This window comes from Mirounga leonina, unplaced genomic scaffold (assembly GCF_011800145.1).
Source record: "Mirounga leonina isolate KUSES-001 unplaced genomic scaffold, KU_Mleo_1.0 Mir_152, whole genome shotgun sequence".
Taxonomy (NCBI): domain Eukaryota; kingdom Metazoa; phylum Chordata; class Mammalia; order Carnivora; family Phocidae; genus Mirounga; species Mirounga leonina.
This window is the reverse complement of record NW_023270380.1, coordinates 7078007-7101520: the sequence shown is the minus strand read 5'-3', so window position 1 is coordinate 7101520 and position 23514 is coordinate 7078007. Positions and strand designations below refer to the sequence as shown.

Below are 23514 nucleotides of genomic sequence, written 5' to 3'. Positions count from 1 at the left end.
GAGTTAAGGAAGATCTGAATCTCCAGAAGAGAAAGGCTGATATCTGTGGTTCTTAACACCTTCCAAAGAAGCTCACGAGAAAACGAAGGGAAAGGGTGTTCAAGACACACGGAGAAAAGATGGAAAATCAGAGGAAGGCACTGCCTCCAAATGTATATTCCTCAGACAACAGGAACAAATGTCGGCATCTCTGCCCCAAACGTAAGGAATCACAACCCAGGAGGCACTGGCCAGGATGGGTGGTCCTACGGGTGCAGATTGGTCTCTGGGCCCATAGAGGCCCACCTTGGCTGTGGCACAAAATCTCTGCACACAACAGGGTGCAAAGGAGAAGGGCCCAGAGATTAAGGCTGTGTTTCCATGGCTCGTAGTATTATGTTTTCATGCAGGAAGTCTGAAAGATACTCAAACTATCCTCAGTCCCTCCTCTGTTATATTCCTGAACACAATCTAGAGGCCCAGAAAACGTTCCTCAACACCCAAAACATGGCGGTTGATAATACCAGTGGAAGGAGTTTCCCATGAGTAGCATTAGCAAGAAGTGTTAGTCTCGTTCACTGGCAGGTCAGGCCATTCCTTCTTTCCTGAAGAACCTACTGGCAAAGTCCCTAGTCCACAAAAACTGTGAGCCTATCGTCTTTCTCAAAGTTAAATTCTATGACAATCAGCCCAGCGTGCATAATGGCAAAGAAAGTACCGTATCTTTACTGACATGTTGAGATAAGCCTATTACTGAATGATATCCATTTGCTTTTGGTTTCTTTTTAAGTTAATTAAGCCTATAGACATAACAGCCTACATTGTAGACTTTTCCACAGAGAGAAGGGAAGAAAGGTCTTTTAATCAAAATGATTTACATAACATGAGTTCATATCTCTACCTGGAAGAGATTATTACCCAGATAAAGACCAAAAAAAAAAAAAAAAATCAATCTTGTGTCTGACACAGTTGTCTGAACGCGAGTTCATTTCATGCTAGCAGATAATTATTAATTCTTTTCAGAAATAAGGTTCTAGGCCTGGTCTGTCTCCTCTAAGACGATCTGTTCAACTTACTATTCTGTTTTCTTCAAACCAAAAATACGGCAAGACAACATCTATAAATTTCCTTTATACTTTTTACACTAGCTTTTCCTCTGATAATAATGACATAAAATACTAATTTCAGATCCCATTTCCCAAAATGGGTACTCAGAAAAGCTTGTGGGGTTTTTCTGAAGGGAAGAGAACGGGGCCTGCTGAGGGCTGGGACATTCGGACAGAGCCCACAGTATGAAGCTCGGGGTGGGGGGGGCGGGTAGGAAGTTCTGAAGAAGCTCTCAGCTTTCAAGCCCACCGATTATCACACAGCTTGTCTGTCAGGTCCCAAACGGTTTGGGGCACTGTCAAAGTGTTCTGTGATTTTGAGATTGCCTACAGCTTGCTTTCCTCAGTGAGTGAAGGCATCAGGAGGCTCGCCTTGCCGATCCTGGCCTGCATCCTGTGGGGTGGGACGAGCGGGCCCCAGGAGACGGGGAGGTCGAGCCCGGTCCAGCCTGCAGTTGTGGCTCAGAACTCAGATTCTATTTCTGACTCGAACACCATGCAATTATTTGTCCTTCATGTCCTGACACTTTCCCAGCTACAGAAAAAAAAAGGGAGGGGGGATAATAATTGTTATGATCAACTCTAGGAACCAGTTCAAAAGGTTATCAGGAGGAGAACAATGATATCATTATCAGGAGGAGAACAATGATAAAAGTTGGCTGACCAACACTAGTGTGACCAACACTACTACTATTACAACAACGTAATAACGTTGGTTCTGAACACATTCTCGCGTAGAACTAGCAGAAAGCACTCTGTGGTTTAAGTTCATTTTCTAAAAATGCTCCATGTATTTTGCTATTTACAAGAATCACTTTAAGGGTGTGTTATTTTCCACCTCACAGACTTCCAATCTGGCAAGATTCCTTCTAATCACTTACCTGGGTTTTTAAAAAATATTTGAAAAGTAAGGAGGTGGGGAGCATCTAGAAAGCTGCCCCCGTTTGTAAACTCTCCGATTAAGGCAGGAGAGGAGGTCAGAGCTGTTCCTCGGAAGTAAACGTGATCTCAGCTTTAGGGTTTAAGAAGGAGACACTGCACAGAGAGGGCAGAAATTCCTGCCCCACGTAGCTGGCAGAAGCAGAACTTTCTGGTTCACAACAAAGCTTCACAATCCCCTCAGCTGAGAGATCCCAGTCCACACACCAGGTGAGGATGCGCACTGGGTGATCCTTATAACGAGGCCATAGCAGCATGGCCTTAAGTTTAAATATTCAGACACGTAACCATCTTGTAAAAACTTTAAGGAAGTTCTCTGGACCCAGAAGCCACTCACGGTGATGACTGGTCAGCCTAAATCATCTGATCTGGAAAAAGATTCCAAACCTTCAAGGTTGCCAAGTGCCCAGGTACACCTCTCAACTACTCACGTGACATTTTAAAAATTCAACCAAAGAGAGAGAAGTGTGTCAGCATCAAAGTGTCCATTCTAAGGATCCTGCGTGTGTTGCAACCAATTGTAAGATGTCTTGGAAGTCCATCTGGAGCCCTCATGTTCTCATGAGTTGTATAACCAGGCATCTAACTACACGGTGGGCAGCCCTTTTGTTCTCTGCCCACAAATCTCTGCTGAGTCTCCAAGATCCTGCTAGATAACACGGCAGGCGACAGCTCAGTTTAGCACCCCCTGAAACACAGCGGCCCTAAAACCTGATTCCTGGCTCTGTGACCCATTGAGAGTCCGGTGTGGGTGAGTCAGCCCCTCTCCCCTGTGACTTGCTGCTTCCCCCACGGAATGCACTGTGCACCTAATTCAACTAGCTGACCGTGATGTATGATAAATGAAAGAGAATGCAAACTACTTCCCAAATACAGATGCGGGGCACCTGGGTGACTCAGTCGGTTAAGCGACTGCCTTCAGCTCAGGTCATGATCCTGGAGTCCCAGGACCGAGTCCCACATGGCAGGGGGCTCCCTGCTCAGCGGGGAGTCTGCTTCTCTCTCTGATCCTCCCTCCTCTCATGCTCTCTCTCTCATTCTCGCTCTCAAATAAATAAAATCTTTAAAAAAAGAAAAACAAAAAACAAATACACATGCAACAGAAACACAAAAGAACAGCAGTCGGTGATGGCAATTTAAAGAAACTTGAGTTGCTTTGGGGTTTAAATTAAAAGGGAATAAGACCACTACATAGAAAAAATAGCCTACAGTCACGACTTAAGGCTACTAGAGAGTAAGAGATATTCCACCTCCGATAACTAAGCACAAACATGCTGTTGCTTAGCACATTTCATCAACTGTTACAGTGTACAGACAGAAAAAGGAGAGGAGAAGGTCTGGGATCCACGAATCCAGAAAGATGCCAGGACTTCATCTCTTCCTGATTTCCCCCAAGTACTCACACCACTGTTCAGAGAACAAAGACCATCATTAGCATATCTTAACTTCCTCAAGGAACAAGGTGTTCAAAGCATTAGTTTTTGCCCATAGCAGTAAACAGATTTTGTCCCTGCATTTTTTAAAAAACTTATTTCCATGAGGCCGTTAATATAAAGGGCTACATTTGAATCAGGACTTGGTTCAAAATACACTAAGTATAAAGAGCCTCAAAATTAACTCTTGTTAAAAAAGCAAATCCCATTACATTCCATTGCAAATGACAGCCCCATAACTGGTTTCTAGGACCACAGTAGCCTCTGATCCTGTCTTGCTCACTGTTCTGGCACCTAAAGAACCCAGCATCCAGCAGGCGTACCTGTATCCACAGACAGAGAACTAGTACCCCTTCAAATTTTCAATACTTTAAAAGGTGACAATTGCAGTCATAAATAAGTTGGAACCTCAACAGTACCAAAATACGGCTTTTTTTTTTTTTAAGATTTATTTATTTATTTGAGAGAGCGAGAATGAGAGAGAGTACATGAGAGGGGGGAGGGTCAGAGGGAGAAGCAGGCTCCTCGCTGAGCAGGGAGCCCGATGCGGGACTCGATCCCGGGACTCCAGGATCATGACCTGAGCCGAAGGCAGTTGCTTAACCAACTGAGCCACCCAGGCGCCCCCAAATACGGCTTTTTTTAAAAGAATTTCTTTCTTTCTTTCTCTCTTGCTTTCTTTCCTTGAAAGAGAGAGATTGAGAGAACCAGGGGAGGAGCAGAGGGAGAGGGACAAGCAGACTCCGTTTCAAGCGCAGAGCCAGACGCAGGGCTCGATCCCACGGCCCTGAGACCGTGACCTGAGCTGAAATCAAGAGTCAGACGCTTCACCGACTGAGCCACCCAGGCGCCCCTAAAATACTGCTTTTCACTTGACTTCCAGGGATACTCAGAAATACAAACTTAATTACTCCGAGACCAAGTAAGAGGGGAAAAAAAGAAGTAGCCTTCTTCCGTTGATTCACGCCCAACAAGTTCTGCCAGCAAGCAGGGCTCGGGGTGGCTACCCAAAGTTAGAGTACCTAGCAATCTCAAATTGTGGGGTAGGAGAGCCCAGGAACAACTCAAGGGGCGCTGCTGTCACTGTTAGAGTCCTTTAAGGACTTGATAGGAAAGTGGGGGAAAAAAATGCTGTCAGAAATACCTGGTATGTGGGGCGCCTGGGTGGCTCAGTGGTTAAGCATCTGCCTTCGGCTCAGGTTGTGATCCCAGAGTCCTGGGATCGAGCCCTACATCGGGCTCCCTGCTCCGCGGGAAGCCTGCTTCTCCCTCTCCCACTACCCTGCTTGTGTTCCCTCTCTCACTGTGTCTCTCTCTGTCAAATAAATAATAAATTTAAAAAAAAAATCTTAAAAAAAAAAAGAAATACCTGGTATGTGACACCACTTGTACACTCCCAAAAATACTGGTGAAAGTGACAGATGCAAGGGGGGTCTTTGCTTTGTGCTCTGGACAGTACCTGGCACATAGTGACGCTCAATGACTCTCTGTTGCATAGGATCTGATTTGTCAGACTTTCTGGGACAGAGTAAAGAAGATAGCAATCAAATTTTTTTTTTTGACTGAAATTTCAATATAAAAAAGACTGAGGAGTTGAAAATCTGTATCTGCTAAAAAAAAAAAAAATCTCTATCTGCTCAAGTTCCAGGTTTTAAAAAATTATCATGTCAAACTTAACTACAGAATCCTTAAATGTTAAAAGAGACTCTGTAATCTTGCCAAAAAAGAAAAAAAACCTTGTGAAAAATAAAAGACAACCTCACGGCTGAGGGCATCTAAAAATAGAATCCGGCTAATGGATGATTCTTTAAGTGGGTAGGTTAAAGATGTCTCTCCCAGCACTTGAAAAGATTATTCTATCCGTGTCTGGTTTTAATCAGGGATTTGGAACCCTGAATTTTAGGCGTCAGTCACCGGGCTCAGAAGACGGGCTACCATTTAGGTCCTGGGCTGTGAAGAATATATAAAGAAAGGTGCTAAAAGCTCTAAGACTGCCTAACAGGAGACAAAAACAAATGCTCTTCAGGTTTTTTAACAAAGCCAAATCCAGCCCAGACGGATTCCGGCTTGAGGGACAGCCTCTCTGGTATGTGGAATCTCCTCCATACCTTCCAGAAAGGACGGGACAGATCAAAGTTAGGGAATATGGAAAGGTGTCATGACAGTTAGTAAGGCTACTTTATATAAGGAAAAGTCTGGGCTTCAATGGGAAACCTGATCATTGTCTACAGCACGCCTTCCATGCTATTCCACAACTCATAAATCATAGATAAAGGAGAACCGTGCAAGTAATTCTTGCCTATAGAGAAGAAATGCATTCTGTTCGGTACAGAGACAATCCTTCCTCCCAGAGGGACATTCATTTAACTCTTCCTAATCTATAAATGTGCCTATTCTTTGGATTTTTTTTTTTTTAAACTGCTTGCAACTCCTCTCCAGTTTTTTCTTTGCCAGTGAGTTAAATAACATCTTTAGCATGTGTTCATTTTTATATTTGTGTGAGAGTCATGATTTTTACCTTTATGTAAGAATTGTCTTTTAATACTTTAGGATCTAAAGAGAGGTCAACATGCAAATATGCTGAAATATTCATTATTCCGATCTAAATGTTACTGATTTCGGTGAAGACAAATAGTAACTGATACACAAGAATGATACGCAGAACTAACTGAAGTCTATCATTTGCTGATCTTAAGTTACAGAATGCTTCCCCTGTCCTGTGAAAATGACAACTGTCCTAAGTCTCAGCTTACTGGATTCCTTTTCTATGTCAAAGCCTCCATTTAAAGTCTAATACGTGTCCCCATGTTCCCTCTTATACGAATCACCATAAATAATATTGGATTTGGGCTGAATTATTTAGCACTTTTCTGTTTCATATAGATCTTACATTTATCTAGAAGCTAAAGTATTTCCATCTGTTAATTTCCTCCCTGCTCAAGAAAATTTCCCGCAAACGTTTTATCACCACTTACAGGAGTCCTTATTATTCATGCTCCTGATTCTTTTTTTTTTTTTTTAAGATTTTATTTATTTGACAGAGAGAGACACAGCGAGAGAGGGAACACAAGCAGGGGGAGTGGGAGAGGGAGAAGCAGGCTCCCCCACGCGGGACTCGATCCCAGGACCCCGAGATGATGACCTGAGCTGAAGGCAGACGCATAACCGACTGAGCCACCCAGGCGTCCCACACTCCTGATTCTTATTTCTCAGCTGCAATTACTCATCTCTTCGTCTCTATTATCGGCAAGGCATGTGAAGCAACACAGCAAGGACATCAAACCCTTTTCTGATCCGCTGATTCTCAGGGTTAGTTGCAACTCAAGCTACCTCTACTTTCATTCCAAGGGGTGTTTTAAAATTCTTGAAACAGGGGCGCCTGGGTGGCTCCGTCGGTTAGACGTCTGACTCTTGGCGTCAGCTCAGGTCATGATCTCATGGGTCGTGGGATCAAGCCATGGGGCTCTGTGCTCAGCGGGGAGGCTGCTTAAAGATTCTCTCCCTCTGCCCCTCCCCCCACCCATGTTGCTCTCTCTCTCTCTCAAATAAATGGATAAATCTTTAAAAAACTTCTTGAAACAAAATTTTTATATAAAAATTTGTAAAGCTTATTTTAAAAAGCCTTTTATTTAAAAAAAAAAAGCTATAGCTTTCTTTCTTCCAAAGGACAGTTAGCAAATGATCTTGATGAAACTCTCCATTTTAACTGTTACATGGAAAAAAGGAGGTTAGAAATATACAGATTCTTCCCAAACTATTTTACGGCTGGAAGCATATGTTAAACTAACCAAATATCTTCAGAGTCAAAGCCTCAGTCATTTTTGCTCTAAAAGGTTTAAAAAAAAAAAAAAGTGGTAAACTCAAAGAACCACATGAAAGTGCTCTGGGTGCTTGGTCATGCAAGCTTAGAGCAATCCCCAGGCCATGAGCCTGACTTAGCCACTGACTGGGAGTTCTGTGGGGTCACACCTGCCTCCCCCAAGCTGGCACGAGCTACGTGGAGAATTCCTTTGAGGACTTTCTGGTAAGCAAGCACTTAAGGCTCCCAACAAACAGCCTTACATATGATTGATCCTGAGCTATGCTTCCCAAAATAACTTGTTCCCTTGGAGCCTGGGTAATTATGAGCAAGATGTGGCTCTGTGACAGGGCAGACCCAACTGTTGCTTGGTTTTAGGCAACAGCAAACGTTGATTATACTTTCATTATTCTCTTCTTGAGGAGGAATTCAAGATTTTCTTTAGAAAAGCCAACTGATGTTTCCCTCCTCGGCCCATCCCGGCAACAGGGGAAGCAGCTTGTACGACACAGATAGCAAAATAAATATTCTTTAATTCAAGTTCACCATACTGTTACTATTTTCAGGGACCCAAATAAATGGCTGCCTACACAGAGGGATTAAAGCGTTCATTTAGAACGAGACAGCTCTCTGTAACACACCACATTCTGTGCATTAGTATTTTGGACCAGAGCACGGTTCTAAGTCAGGAATAGCCCCCCCCCCCCCCCCCCCCCAATCAGGTACGTCTACAGGTTTCCTCTCCATATGGTAAAAGCTCTGTTTAACAGTAGGGGTAAAAACAGGGAAGCTGGGCATTCCCAAAGTTCCTGCTCACTCCACACTGTAGGGAACCAGGCAGGGATTTCCTCCTTCAAAAAGTTCTTCCCTAGGACTCGTGCTGAGTGGAGAGTAGTCACAAAAATATAGAATGAAGTCCTCATATCCTGAGACATTTCAGATAATTACATATTAGAATATAAAATTCATCAACATATGCTTTCATAACATAAAGTGTTCTAGTAGACAATACGGCCAAAAGTTAACACAGTTTTCTCTAGATTGTGACTTTTAAGAATTTCTTATCCATATTTTCTGTAGGGAATGTGTATGACTGATGCAAAATGTATCTTAAAAAAGTAACTCGGGAAAGTATATACAATTTGTTAGCCTAGATTCTTTAGTCTTCTTGGTTATCTGTAATTATGTTAGCTAGTTCTACTTCATTAGTCCTCCACATTTCTCCCTGAAAAAAAAAAAGAAAGACTACTTAAATTGGATATAATTAAGCAACCCCAGATTTCTGAAGTTAATCAACGAAGTGCTGCTTCAGGATTTTTTAAAGTTTCACATATTAAAATCCCTATTTCGACATCGCATTTCAAAACCCTGATGGAGAAGGTACACACTGTCCAAGTTCTAGGACCGCAGAATAGAAATCCTTTGGAGTCTGTAATATCCAGTTACCCAGATACCAGTTACAGCAATAGAACCCACTGTCACACATGAGGTATTTCTGACAGGCTTTTTCCTCCTTCCTTACCAAGTCCTTAAAAGCCCAACACTGACAGGCCCACCTGTGTCTGAGTATAGAAACGAGGGCAATCTTTACAGTAAACGTGAATTTATCACACAGTAAATATACTTACCACCACTGCACTCCCAGATTTCCAAGGGCCTGAACACACACACACATACATATACATATATCTCTATGTATGTATGTGTGTGTATATATATATACACATATATATATATACATTTGATTTTTTTTAAAAAAAAGACAGACTTAAACTGCCCGAAGAACAAGGCCAGAGATTTGGCTCTGGTGACTGGTCCGCATATTTAAATAACGTTAGCCCTTCATTTTTCAGACGTGCAAAATAAGCATCCTTGAAGCAGAACACATATTATCAAACGGTCTGAAGTGGGAGCCTGTACAGTATTTATAAAACCACATAGATAGCATATCAAATACCAAAAGCAGGTGGCAGCATGCATTTCAGAGGGGAACCTGGCCCACCAGTGGGGTCGGTGGCCCTGCGTCCCTCCACACACACAGCTCACTCCCACAGCTCTCTGCAAGGCGTGGTCTTCTAAAGGATTCGTGAATTAAAAGATTCAGAAATTACTACCTAGACTCTGGTATTTAAATCTGCCAAACTATAAGAAATCTCACTTCACCGATACCTGAATTTTTTAAAGTTCAGAAATGGGCAAGTGCTTTGAGAAAAGGCATTACTAACCTATACATAAATTATTTGGGTCTCAACATTATTTTACCATTCTCTGAGGTCGCCATGGGTATGTCCTCAGAACAGAGTGACCATTGAGTTATTGTCTAAACTGGATTACTTCTGCGAGCCGAAGCAGAGGCAGTTTCTAATTTCCAGCCACAACTGGGACCATCCTGGGCCGACGTGGATGCAAAGTCCCTACCTCTCACTCCGCCTCCTCATATCCTTTCATGAACAACAGAGGGCCGGAGAAATGAACAACACATTGCACACCGTAAATTTACACAATGTTGTATGACAATTACAGCTCAATAAAGCTGGGGGGAAAATATAAATAAAATAAAATGAATTTTTGCAAGGAATGAGGTGGCCTACAGCTGCAGCATGTATGCAGCCCCCCATCACTCCCAGGGCTCCCTAGAAATGCACACATGTAAGCAGGCAGGGGCCCAATCTGTGTCTAAATAAAATCCCCGGAAGCAGTCTTGGCAAGACCGCCCCTAAAAATAACCTTTCCCCAAGAACCCTTTAAATGTCTGTTCTCTCCTTCCTCCGGCTGTGCTCTGGGGGTGGTGGAGGAAATGAAGATGTACGAGTATCAAATTCAGCATCCTCAGACATTTTTCCCACCTCCTGTTTCAAATCCAAGCTCTCCGTCCAAAGCAGTGATAGCAGTGGTCATAGGAATGGAGAGAGACCTAGACCAAAAACCCTGAAAGAGGTTATAGGGTCACTTGATCAGATCAGTCTGCAGCAGGAGGAGAGAGATACTCCTTACACACGGCACATACCCTATCAGTACTGACTTCATACATGGGATCAAACTCCTAGCAGTGAACCATTCATATTTTCACAGGATGTGAGGAAGCTCTGAATTTGCCTAAAGTGCTTCGCATACTTCCATCCTCTTCTCATGGATAGCCAGAAATCTACCCTGAGGGTCCCTCCTGGAAGTAGACAATGGGTGGTTATCATCTTAGAAAGGTCACCTCTAAAATACAGGTGATCTCTGGAAAGGCAGGTGTTGGGAACCTTTCATTTTTAAGAACATGAGAAATCCTTAGGAAAATTCGGGGGCGAGGGGAGGTGTACAAGCAGGGCAGAGGAGGGAGGAGGCCCAGACGGCCAGAGGGGTAGCAGGAAGCATGGGATTTGGGGTGAAAAGAGAGGTGCTCTGAGAGGGAAAGGCGACAACCGGCCTCCTTTGAAGTTCTGCTTCATGCTGATTTCTTTCAAAATTGTGTTTAGGGAATGAAACACTTGTTGAACATAAAAACTTCGTTTTTCCTCTTAGAAGTGGACATCCCTGGTGGCCATTTCACGATGTATGCACACATCAAAACATTCTGTACACTTGAAATATATACAATTTATTATTTGTCAATTATACCTCAATAAAGCTGGGGTGGTAGGGGAGAAGCAGACATTCACTGTCCAGGAAACTTGGGTTTTCCTTGACCAGCTGGGTTCAGAAGGATTCACTATGTTCTATATTCTCTCGGCTCCTGTGTATGTTTGAAACTTTCCATAATAGGAAGTTAAAGAACAGAAAAGTGCGATTTTTTTTTTAATGTAAAGTAAAGGGAGTCCTTGGTACTGCCACGTCACAGTGTTTAGGCTGAATCTCTGTGGACCCCAAATCTTAGAGAGCATTGCTGTCCACTAAGACATCACGCCTATCCTAGAGGATGACTCTAATCTGTGCTCTTGCCTCTTGGAGTCCCATCTGCTGGTTCCAACAGGGCGTTGACTCAAGTACTTAGGCATCCTGAACTCTGGCGTCTTTTGGAACTGAGTCAGCCAGACCAGCGGTTAATTCCAAAGCTACGCCCCTAATGGCGTGTTCTACTAAACTCCGTTTAGAAGTTTACTTGGCTTTTCCTGTGGTCCCTTTTCTCCTCCTTTGGCATTTCTGTTGAACACGCCAACTGCTGTAGCCTGACCCAGAGAAAACCTCCGAATGACAATGTTCCCCAGGCCTCAAAATTTAGTTCTCTCATCTCATCAGATGCCCCCAATTGTACCCATTTAGGAACGAAAAATTCACAGGCATATACCCTTCCACAAAGGCAGTCGGTGACGGGTAAAGTGAGAAATGAGGAACACTGAATCCTGCGCTTCTGCTCTGAGTTGTAGGTTATGCGTTAAGTCTGGGCAGAAAGCAACAACAACAACAACAACAAAAACCCAGAAAGTGCTTAGTAGTTAGAAGCACAGCCTTCAGAGGTAAGTAACCTGGCTCCAAAATTCAGCTCTGCCACTTGTGGACCAGAGGACCCCGTAAAATATTAGTACCTCCACATTTTATAAAGTTCCCATTGAGAGACAGAGCCGTATCTTTGTACTTTATTATTCTGTTCCAGCTACCCTTCCCCGCCCTCAACAACCCTTGGACAAGTTACTTAACTTCCTTGGCTAAAAAAGCAATGCGTCCATGTGCAGGTAACATACTCGGCTCTCAAGACTGTTGTGAAGAGTGAAGAGAATAGCATCGATGGTTAAAACAGTGATTCTCAAGAAATAGCTACTTTGGGGTGCCTGGGTGGCTCAAGCGTTGGGCGTCTGCCTTCGGTTCAGGTCATGATCTCGGGGTCCTGAGATCGGGCCCCGCGTCGGGCTCCCTGCTCAGCGGGAGGCCTGTTTCTCCCTCTCCCACTCCCCCTGCTTGGGTTCCCTCTCTTGCTGTCTCTCTCTCTCTCTTTCAAATAAATAAATAAATAAAATCTTAAAAAAAAAAAAAAAGAAATAGCCGCTTTGCCCCTTTACACTGAATAGTTTGGGATACTAAGAATAATACGCCAAATCCCCTCCCCCTCTTTTTCTTAATCCACTAGCAAACATTCACATATTAAAATATCACTTTTACCATCTTGTTGGAATTCTTTTTGTTTTGGTGTTATAGCGAGAAAAAATTTAAGTATCCTTTTGTTTCAGAATTTAACAATAGAGATCAAAATAGGCAATAAAATAACCAGCCACCTCCTATTTCATAAAATTCCAGTAACAATAGAAATTACACAGTTTGCAAGATACAAAATGCATGGTTTGCCTTTGTCCAACTAATGTCTCTCCCCCCACATCCCAGCCCAATCTCACTCTCACCCCTTCCTCCCCTGAAAAATGTGTTTGTCTCAAAATAGAAAAATATTATCCTCTGTGGGTAATCTCTAAACTGATTACAATTCTGTATGTGTCTTCTACCGTTTTCATGACTGATGCTCTCCAACACCCAAAATACCAGTAATGTTTTCTAAAAGCCTTAAAACAAAACATCTAAATGAGGGCAATAATTTGTTTCATTGCCTTAATTTTATAAATGATAAAATAGAAAAAAAGGAAACCTATCTTGGAGTTAAATTCTACATTTAGTGTAAGATGAAACAAATTCTACTGTTTTCAGTAATCCTTACAAATTTTCAATACAATCTTCCTCAAGAAAGCCTATCGTTGGCCATTTCAACTGCAGAAGGGTTTTATGCCCCAGACCTGAGCGCACCACCATAAATAATTTCTCGCAGCTTTTCACTTCCTTTGAAAGCATAACTTAGCTCATCGGCTAAGAGAGATCCCATCCCACGAGCCAAATCCCTGGGCTTCTCTTCCAGCAGCTACATCAATTCAAATGCCAGATTCAGCCTGGCAAACTTCCAGTGCAATACCAAGATGAGATTTCTCCAGGAAGGGAATCAAAGACATCTCGGCAGTTCGAGTGGTTCCAAGTCGTCTGAGGCATGCACATCATGCAGAGAAGCAATGCGTCCATGTGCAGGTAACATCACCGCTTCCTGCGGAAGTCCTCTCCTCTTAGATCTTCCTCCATGTTCCCCTCCCCATAGTTTCAACCTCTGCCTATGAGTAGAGAGCTTCTATGCCTGAACCTCCAGCTCGACCCTTCTCCTTGATATTTCCATTGGATATCAAGCCCTCGATCCAAACCTCACATTTTTAACTAGGACAAACCCCTAGGAAACCTTACTTTCCTAAATGAACACCAAAGGCGTTAGAGATAAGGCTAGAAATGATTAGGATTCAGTTTTCTGGTTTGGCTACCGCGTTGGTATCGGACAAGGATCTCAAACACAGTGGGACAGAGTAGTAGCATAGTTTTATTGGGTTGAACGTGAGAAACTGTGGTTTTTGGAGGTGAAAATGGTCAATGTCGAGAGTTGCACGTGGTTCAACCTAATATAAAATTCCTCAAAATTCTAATAAAGACCAACGACATTACCTAACTTCTAAATAATTATTTTCACATCCTATTTGACTATCATGAAATAAAGACTCCTTAAGACTCTAAAAGGTAGGATTTCTTGATTTGCCATTCTCAATTGTAACTGTCTACACAAGACTCAATTACAGGTTCATATTAATTACGGTTCTCATTTCCCCCAAACGACCTCATATTCACCGACTTGTCCATTTGGTCCTCACAATCGCTAAAAAAGGAAAGTTTTTTTTCCCCAAGATTGCAGGTCTTTTAGTGAAAAGGCTGTCACAGACACTACTACTAAGAATCTATTTTCAATGTATAATTATTCCTGGGGATTATAACTAATACCTTTACCTCCTACAAAAACAAACAAATGAAGCAAGACAACTCAAAGTCATGCTAACTTCTTAGCCTTGGACTTGGCATTCAGGTCGATTCTGTTCCAGGAACGCACACACTCTTCCAAATCACCCATGTCTATTCACTATTTTCCAATTCCACTACCGTGAAGCACAGCATGTTTTCCAAAAAAAAATCTGTTTTACCAAAACCACACATTTAAATTTATACTTATGTGAATCATTCACGTAATTTTTCTTTATTAAGTGGGTAAAGATTTTCAATCTGCAAAAAAAAACGGTCATTTCAAATCAAATTTACATGACCAGAAATTTTGCTCATTAATATGGTGACACATTATAATTTAAATAAATCTGCATGTATGAATTTTTAATTCCAAAATTCTCTAAATTCCAATTTTTTTTTTAATTAAGCAGCTTGTCTTTGAAGGCTCAATCTTAGACTAAGAATTAAGTCAGATAACTTTATTCATTTTGAGGACTTGAATAAAACACTTTTTAAAAATCACTACAGAACAGGCATGAATTGGAGTTAATACATACATAGCTCAAGGATAAAGACTGTAAAAAAAAAGTTTCTTAATTATTACATTTAAAATTTTTAATTGTACTAAACTAAATGCTTTTCAGAAATAGGACTCATAATTTTCTCATTCCACAAATGAGTATAGAGTCTGAGTGGGCTCAGTGCTTGGCCCGGGGCACCAGAGAAGAGTGTCTGCTCATAGTCCTCAGAGAGACCATGACAGCCCCAGGTGACCCATGTTCTAGAAGGCTGGCCTCTTGGAGGAGGGACTCCAGAATGGGCGGAGGAGGTCAGGGCTGGGTCTATGGCAAAGGGGTGAATCAAACATGGTGAGGGCCACTCTGTGGGGTTGGACCTTGATCCTGTTGGGGGGGAAATGGAATAGCAGACAGAGCTTAGCTCAGACCTGGCTTCACAGAGCACTGTAGGAGGTCTGAGCTCTCTCCTGAAGACAATAAAGAACCACAGAGGGACTTTAAGCAGGAAATACCATGAGCAGGCTTGTGTTCCATAAAGATACTCCTGCCAGCATCATGGAGGAAAGCCCGAAGAGAAGCATGAACCATGGAAAGGTGACAAAGCAGGAGGCCATCACCCTAACCCAGGCAGGAAACACAGGAACTCTGAAGACTTTAAAGTATGGAACGGGAAGAAGGGGCAGGGTCCAGAAGACTTTAGCAGGTGGGCTCCATCAGAGTTGGGAGAGAGGGAGGCACCAAGGATAACTCCCAGGATCCCACTTGGGTGGCAGGGAGGAAGATGTTTCCTTCGCCAGCCTAGTTGAACTGGGTGGCCCTCCTCTGCGCTTTGCACTGACCTTTCTGTCTCTTGAACCAGGCTATAAGCTCCTTAAGGCCTAAGGCGGTGTCAACTCAATTCTCTATCCCTGGCCCCTAGCAGGCCCATAATAAATGTCAAATGAATAGAAGAATGAATGGCCATGCCTGCGCCCCATTTATATCTTGCTCTTCACTGGGGTTGCAGGTCAAAGCATCTTCTAGGTTCTGGCAGAGAAAACCGTGGGGAGGGGAGGGGTGCGTGTGCCCCCCGGCATGCCTGCATGGGCTCAGATTCGTTGTTTGTATAAAAAATGTTCCTCAGACTCCTTTAGAAAGACCAATTCCTTGCACTCAAGATTCTCCTGCCTTCGGAATTTGTCTAGCACGGCAGTTAGCAAACGTTCCCCCTAATCTCTGCTTTCTGTTCTTTCTGGAAGAATTCACACTGTTCCCAGGGAAACAGTGGTACGATTCTGACTGTCCTCCAACGTATGCCGTACCACCTCCTCTGCTCATCATGGTGGCTCCTCCACCCACTCGGGTCCTGCGCCTTTTCTGTAGGTGTCTCCCAGCTGCAGCAACTGAATGCAGCATGCGCTGACAGCTTTCTGAAGCCGCGTTCATTACGTTTCCCAGCTAAGAATTATATTTGTCCTCCCACACTCTTGGAGAATCTTCTCTGGAGTTCAAGTTTCTCCCGCGGTGAACTGTGCTGAAGGGGTGAGGCACGCTCCGGGACATATCCCGGGGCCTTGGGGAGGGTCCAAAGACAAAGAGTGACTTTTCCACCTTACGCCCTGTGCATCTGTGATCATCTACAGCAAACCAAGTGCATTTAGAACAACAGTCCCTCCGGGGGCAGAGGTTGCTTCGGGCTCATCCTAGATTCTGCCTTTCCACGCCTATCCACCAACATCTTTCCCTGGACATCAAAGTCCCCTTGGAACTCCAGCCCTCCCCTTCAAGCAGTGGCCGCAGGGACACACCATCCTCCCCTCCGCCCTGGAACGCACCCCCTCCCCCCGCCCTGGATGACATAGGCTGTAGATGTGTGGCTTTCTCTCTCCTGGCAGGTACACAGACTCTCATCAGTTTGCTTGTTTCTTGTCAATACCACGGTCTTGAGTTTCCAGTCCAGGAGCTCTCAAGGTGGGATCATGTCTGCTTAACTGGACTTATACAGCAGCCTGCCGTGGAATAGCATGGGGCCATTTAACACTTTTATAATCCCTCCTGACCACTCTCAAGTTGATGCTTTCCTCACCATTGCTCCTACCAGCCCCTGGTTCTAATCCTCACCACTCTACCCAGCGGGTCCTATCTTGGGCTCCTGCCTGGGTCTCCCGGTCTCAGGTCCTCAGGCATCTGATTCGTTCTGCAAACAGTCTGCTTCTTTAAGCATGGCCCTCTGGAGCTCCAATACCTGCAGGGCTCCACCCTCACCCCAGTCTGCTATAACCTGGCCCCCTCTCTCTTCTCTCTGCATTCCAATCTGCACCGTGAGCTTCAGCCAAGCCTGTCTCCTCCTCATGTTCCCTCAAGCACATCACAATCAGTAGACACCTCCAGGAACATGGAGCCGGGCGTCCTAGCCTGGCCACCTTGGCTACTTTCTCCTTTTAGATTCCCCGTCTCTGAGCTTGTCCCTTCAGCCCTTTGTCAGAGGGTGGTGAGTGGGGCCTGGGAAAGACGGGGGTGAGGGTGCTTTCATGGCGCTAAAGGGTGACATAAACACTTATTATGGTGACATCCCACTTATCAACCCCCCACCTTCTGCCCAAGAAACACAACAGTCTCTTCATTCCATTTCTCCAACCAGGAATATGATTTTTCTCTCCTCTCTACTCAGCTAATGTTTAGTTACTACTTAAATTAAGGTCTGGCCCAAGTCCTACTCGCTCACAAAGCTACGTCCTCATTGTCCTCACCCACGATAGCTTTCCTGATTTGACCTATAATTTCTGTTCTTTACACAACAAGCACCTGCCACTTAATATTAAGCTATGTATTATTTTTTTCCCAAGTGTTCAAGTATGTAAATCCTCTCTTTACAAGGACATATCAGGATGATGGGAAGTTAGTGTTTTAATGGACCCGGAGTTTCAGTTCGGGGCAATGGAAAAGCTCAGAAGAAGGGTGGTGGTGATTGCTCGATACTGTGAATGTATTAATGTCACTGAATCGTACACCTAAGAATGGTTAAAATGGTAAATTTTATGTGATGTATATTTTACCACACACACAAAACAGTACAGCAAAGTCACTAAGGAACAAATCTGTGTTTCATCATCCCCCACCAGTCCAAGTGTGGAGCTGACTACTGTTCCGCCAGTTAATAAAAATATTTGCTGCACGAGAATAATAACATTTGAACCTTTACAGCATATGGAGCCCCTTCCACATGGACTAGTTTAACCATTTGATCCTGAAAAACACGATGAGGTAAGAAAGGTATCACTTATCTTTATTTTCTAGGTAAATGGACATGCGAAGGTTTAGTGACTTGATTATGGTCAGAGAGTACTAGGGAGTGCTGAGAGTCCTCTGGGTTTCATGAATCTGAGAAAGTTCACGTGCTTTTCGATAACTGTTCACCTTGTTGAAACACGTAGTGCTTTTTCTCCCAGGGAAAATTCACGCAAAGGCAGATTTCATTGGGCAGGGGAGAAGAGGCTTCACTTTGCACCCTTCATCAGCAGGTGCTCTCCACGGACGTTGGAAGGGGCAACCCTGAGGTTCCCCGGCTCTCTATTTAACCTGGACCCTGTGGACAGATGGTCCCACACATGTCCTTGCATGCTGCCTTGCAACATTTTAGCCCGGGTGACAAGATGAACAGGAGATACTCTGAGGTGAATGGTGAATCGGTCCATCTAAATTATGACTATGCAGAAGAACTTGACTTTCTCTAGGGATGATTAAAACCAGTGAGAACTCCAAATGGGGAATAAATGAACCCCTCTCTTACTCTCCCAACAACTGGTAAAAAAGTTTATCGCTCAGCTAGCCATATACAAATTAAGGATGTAAGGACCCTTTAGGTCTCAAAACACACAGTCATTTCCTTAAAAGGCCTGTGCTAGCCTCCCAGAGTGGTGAAGGACAGCGCCCCGTGCTTACAGAGATAGCACACATAGTCAGCATTGCTGTTCTGGCAAATCACCTCCTGATTAGGCTTCAGTTGAACTGAAGGTTGAATGTGTTCCTTGGTTCCAAGAGGAGCGTGCTTCTAACTATCAAAGCTCTAGAAGCTGCAAAAGTCCACTGAAAGACAGCCTAATTTACATATATCCCTACCCCTGTTTACTAAACACCCCTGGAAGAAAAGGGGAGCACTTTGAAATGCCTGTACATACTTAATGCTAAATTCAATGTCTTCTAAACTGCCTCCTTTTGGGAAAAGCACTACGTTTCCTCAAGATATTGAAAATGGAACTACCACACGACCCAGAAATTTCACTACTGAGTAGAAAACCAAAAAAATTGGAAAGCAGGGTCACGAAAAGATATTTGTACACCCATACTTAGACAAAAGCAACCCAAGTGTCCATCTACAGATTAACAGATAAACAAAATGTGGTACATACATACAGAGGAGTACCATTCAGCCTTAAAACGGAAGGAAATTCTGACTGATGCTGTAACATGGATGGACCTTGAAAACATTATGCTAAGTGAAATAAGCCAGACGCAAAAGGACGAATACTATCGGATTTCACTTATATGAGGTCCCTAGAGGAGTCAAATTCATACAGACGGTAAGTAGTAGGGTGGTTTCCAGGTGCTGAGGAGAGGGGAGAATGTAAAGTTACTCTCTAATGGGTATACAGAGTTTAGTTTTGCAAGATGAAAAGAGTTCTGGAGATTGGTTGCATAACACAGCAATGTGCAGGTACTCAACCCTAATGAACTGCACTCTTAAAAATAGTTAAGACAGTAAACTTCTGGGCGCCTGGGTGGCTCAGTCAGTTAAGCGACTGCCTTCGGCTCAGGTCATGATCCTGGAGTCCCAGGATCAAATCCCGCATCGGGCTCCCTGCTCGGCGGGGAGCCTGCTTCTCCCTCTGACCCTCTCCTCTCTCATGCTGTTTCTCTCTCGCTCGCTCTCCAATAAATAAATAAAATCTTTAAAAAAAAAAAAAAAGACAGTAAACTTCTTGTTATATGGATTTTACCAAAACTTAAAAAAATCACCACCAAAGGAAAAAAAAAAAAAGCACTATATTTTCACCAAGTCCTTCTGTAGCAAGGAATTCCACACCAGAAAGCAAGGATTACCACAGCCTATAAGACTCTCTGAACTGTGGATATAATTAGGCACCGCATCAATTAAAACGCTACGGACGTCATCATGTGTTACCAACATCTGTTGACAGATCTCATACCCAGCATATCACTGAAATGGGGTGTGGAGAAGGTAGCCCACAATAGAAACAATGGTATTTTATCCTTGTCCTGTTCCAACAGTTTGTCTCATGGGACATAAATAGAGACCACTGCTCTTACCCTGAACTCACAGTTCAATATTATTTTATTGACTTGAGTAGGTTCTATACCAAAAGTAGAAATAGAGTATCTTCTAGATCTGTTCAAATCTGTGTCCTAATGCAGTGGGGTTCCCCCCTCCCCCCTGCATCTATAACACTCAATCTATCTAGAAAAAAAAAAAAGAATTCTCACTTTAAACTTTCTAGCATTCTTTTGAACTGGGATTGGGAAGTATATCCACTTTTTAATAACATATGTCAAGTGCTATACAATTACAATAATACATTCACACAGGAATCCCAAACCTAAAAAAAAATTACAATGATGCCATTCTATCCAAAAATATTGTGAATACGTTAAAAAAAAAATAAGACAGGAGATATATGTCAATGTGGCTTTTGGAAACTGACATTAGCTCTATCCTGCTATTGTACTGTAAGAAAAAACAAACACAAAACCCAAAACAACAGAAATTATTGTGATTAGACTATTACTCCTAAAAATGATGAGCAGACTACCTGTCCAATCTCTTAGCTACTTTACTATTTCTCATAAGAAAAAAAGGCAACCTTTGAAACTAAGACTTAGGAGCTTAAAAAAAAAAAAAAAACATGAAAAACATAGTAATCAAAACTGTAGGAAATTCTTTTAAAGAAAAACACTCATGCTGAAAGTTAAAGTTGCTTTTTAACTTCTTGCTGACTGATAATGCATCAGCTAGACCAGATGACACATTAATAATCCTCAGGCCATGTGTTTCTCTCGCAATGTCATTTAAAAAACAGTAGAAGGTCTGAAATGTTATTTTCCTTTATAGACTCAACTTCTATTTATCACTTCCATTCTCTTGTTTCCAAAAAGGTGGGGGTGGTAAAAGTCTCAGGAAACTAACGTAGAGAGTGAAACATAGCCAAATTAGAGCTTTAAAATAATAATAGTAAATGGTATTTGACCAGAAAGGGTAGACAACAAAAGAGAAATCCTGATATAAAAATAATGTCCCGTTATTTGAGAATTACCCAAATAGGGAGAGATCCTCCCAGCTAAAGCTGTTCATTGGGAGAGAAGGATGGGATGTGTATGTGTTGCCCACAGTCCTACGCTAATTTAGCATGTCATACAGCACACTCACTCACAGGGGCAGCTACACAGAGCACTTCCCATGCACACATATGGTCAACAGAGGTTATTCACTTAAAAGCAAGTCCTTCGCAGGGAAATCCACTTTGCCTCATGCCCAGAAAAATAGGGGGGAAACGTGTAGGGCACTTTGCTTTTGTCATGACGCTATCACAAAGTTGGGTTAGCAGGTCTGGGTTGGCATGTCTGACTCCACCAGGCTCTGTGCCCAGTCAAACAGGAGGTGGGATTTAGCCTCCTGGTGAGCATTCCCTACTTGTTCTAGCCAAGGGGATCAAGAAGAAACCTTGAAATAGTGGAATATTCCATTGGGCCTCCAGAAAGCACCAACCAAGAAGGGCAGGGAGCTTTCAGAGCTGGCTGACTCCCTCCTCCCTGGGTGCTTACCTCAATGAACCATAAATAGAGTGTGAAATAATTATTACTTTATTGGTGAGTGTCTGGTGTTCATACAGCATCCCTCTCTTAGGAGCCCAAAACATTTAAGAAATGATTTGCAATTTCTCTTTGGGCAGCCCCGTGGAAAGCCGAATGACACTGATTCATCTGACATCTTTTATTTGGGGAGAGATGGGCTAGGGGGCAAATGAACGCAGTGGTGCAAGTAAAGCGTACCTCCTGTGGCCAAGGTCACAGACTCAAGGGGTCAGGAGCAGAGCTGAGACTCTTTCAGATTCTGGTCTAACGCTGATTAAAGCAGGAACACACCTACAGAGCACTGTTCCTCTTTTTAACATTTTTCGTTCTGTGACTCTTACGTTACTTACACACGCGCGCGCACACACTGGACGCCCAATTTCGTGCCTGTCCCTGGACGTGTTCTCCTTCCTAACGGGATACCCGGGCTACGAGGACACAGGACAACACAACACCTCCACCACGAGCCCTCTCGCCAATGCACGCAGCCGGCGAGCCCGCGGGGGACTGGGACACACAGACACGGGAGCCGAGCCCGCAGACGGCGGGCACGGGGCCCTTGCTGACCTTCCTCTGCTGCTTCTCCCAGGCCGGGTCGAGCAGCAGGTCGCGGTCCCACTCCTCCTCCTGGATCATGTACTCGTCATCGTCATAGACGTAGTTGTACTGCACGCCGGGCTCTATCTGGTTCATGGCGCTCGGGGAGCCGGGGCTGCGGCGGGGCGCGCGGGGCTCGGACGGACTGACGGACCGGCGGGCGGAGACGCGGCGGGGCCGGCGGGACGCGCGGAGCTCGGCGGAGGCGCAGGCGGCGGACTGGCGGGCGCGGGGTGACCTTCGCGCGGCTCCTCTCGGGGCTGCACGCCTACACGCTGGGTCGCGGGCGAAGCACCAGCTCGGACCGCGAGCAACCGCCGCGCGGCTTAATACCCGCGCCGCGGGTCACGTGGCCTCACGGCCGCGCCCCCGCCCCGCCCTCCTCCCGCCCCCGCCCCGCCCCCACCCCCGCCCCGGCCGCTCCGAGCACGTGCGGGTGGGCCGGGGCGCCGGGCGGCCAGGGGTCTGCGCTCACGCCGCTGCAGCAAACTTCCCTGGTCGCGAGCTGAGCCTGTTTGCACCAGCCCACGCCTCCCACTTACCCTCTGGCTCGCGGTGGGCTTGGCTTGCCGGCGCCTGGGTCGGTTACGGGGCGGGGGGGGGGGCGGGGGGTGAGCGGGGGTGATGGGTGTACGCGGCCAGGGGAGGCCTCCACCTCCAACGCATCCCAAGTTTTCCATATATCATTTGCATATTCGCGTTTTCCACATACTTCCACAGATATCATGCACCTACACCCCTGAGAAGTATAGTTTAAAGGCTACAGAATCCCTTCTTCTTCTCCCCTCCCTCATCTGGGGAAATCAAGGAAAGAGACTTGGATCAACCATATTAAAATGGCAGGAACCAAACCAAAGGCGGAAAGTGTCAGCTCTCACCTGCCAGTCATAAATTTAAAAGAACTGACAATGGTGGACAAGCAGCCAGCTTCGTGTTACACTTCTATCTTGCCGTCATATGCTCCACATAAGCATTTCCATCCCTGTGGTTCTGCTTAGCTGTTCCCTGTCAATTATGTCCGGAAGGAATCAAGGCGAGGTCCTCTGGAACCAGCAGGTTGAAATCTTTTCGTCACCTTATTTATTAAGCACCTGCTGTAATCCAGACACTGTTAGGCACTGGGGATCCAGAGGCGAACTGATAGGCAGGGCACTTTCCTTCTGACATTTAAGTCTAAATTGAATAAAAGCTGCCCGCAGATGCTACACAACTGTTTGTGCCTCAAGAGCTTTCAATTTGTTGACATGTTTCAAGCTGAAACTATGCCTAGATTTATCATTGTTCCTTAGAATTTTGACATCACTTAGTTTTATTGCTTTGAGCTTTTTTTGCAAAACGTTGCAAGACGTTGACAAATTAGCATATAGGCTGCATTCACATTTTGAAAAACATAGTCACTGGAACATGAACTCCACGAGAGCAGGGATTTCGTCTTGTTCATAGCTGTAACTCCCAGCAACTTGAGGGATATCTACTGCATAATAGGTGCTCAAATATTTGTTGAAGGAATAAGCAGTCTTAGAAAT

The 23514-nt window shown here is 44.3% G+C and overlaps 1 protein-coding gene across 1 annotated transcript in view; it reads right to left on the bottom strand.

Annotated features, from left to right (window-relative positions):
- The window catches only part of ACTN2 (actinin alpha 2), a 67056-nt gene extending 44760 nt beyond the window's left edge, over positions 1–22296 (bottom strand). The window contains exon 1 of the mRNA XM_035008524.1: positions 21959–22296. Coding sequence (XP_034864415.1) covers positions 21959–22084 — 126 coding nt within the window. The 5' untranslated portion in view covers positions 22085–22296. The remainder of the gene's footprint in view (positions 1–21958) is intronic.
- Between the last annotated feature and the right edge of the window lie 1218 nt (positions 22297–23514).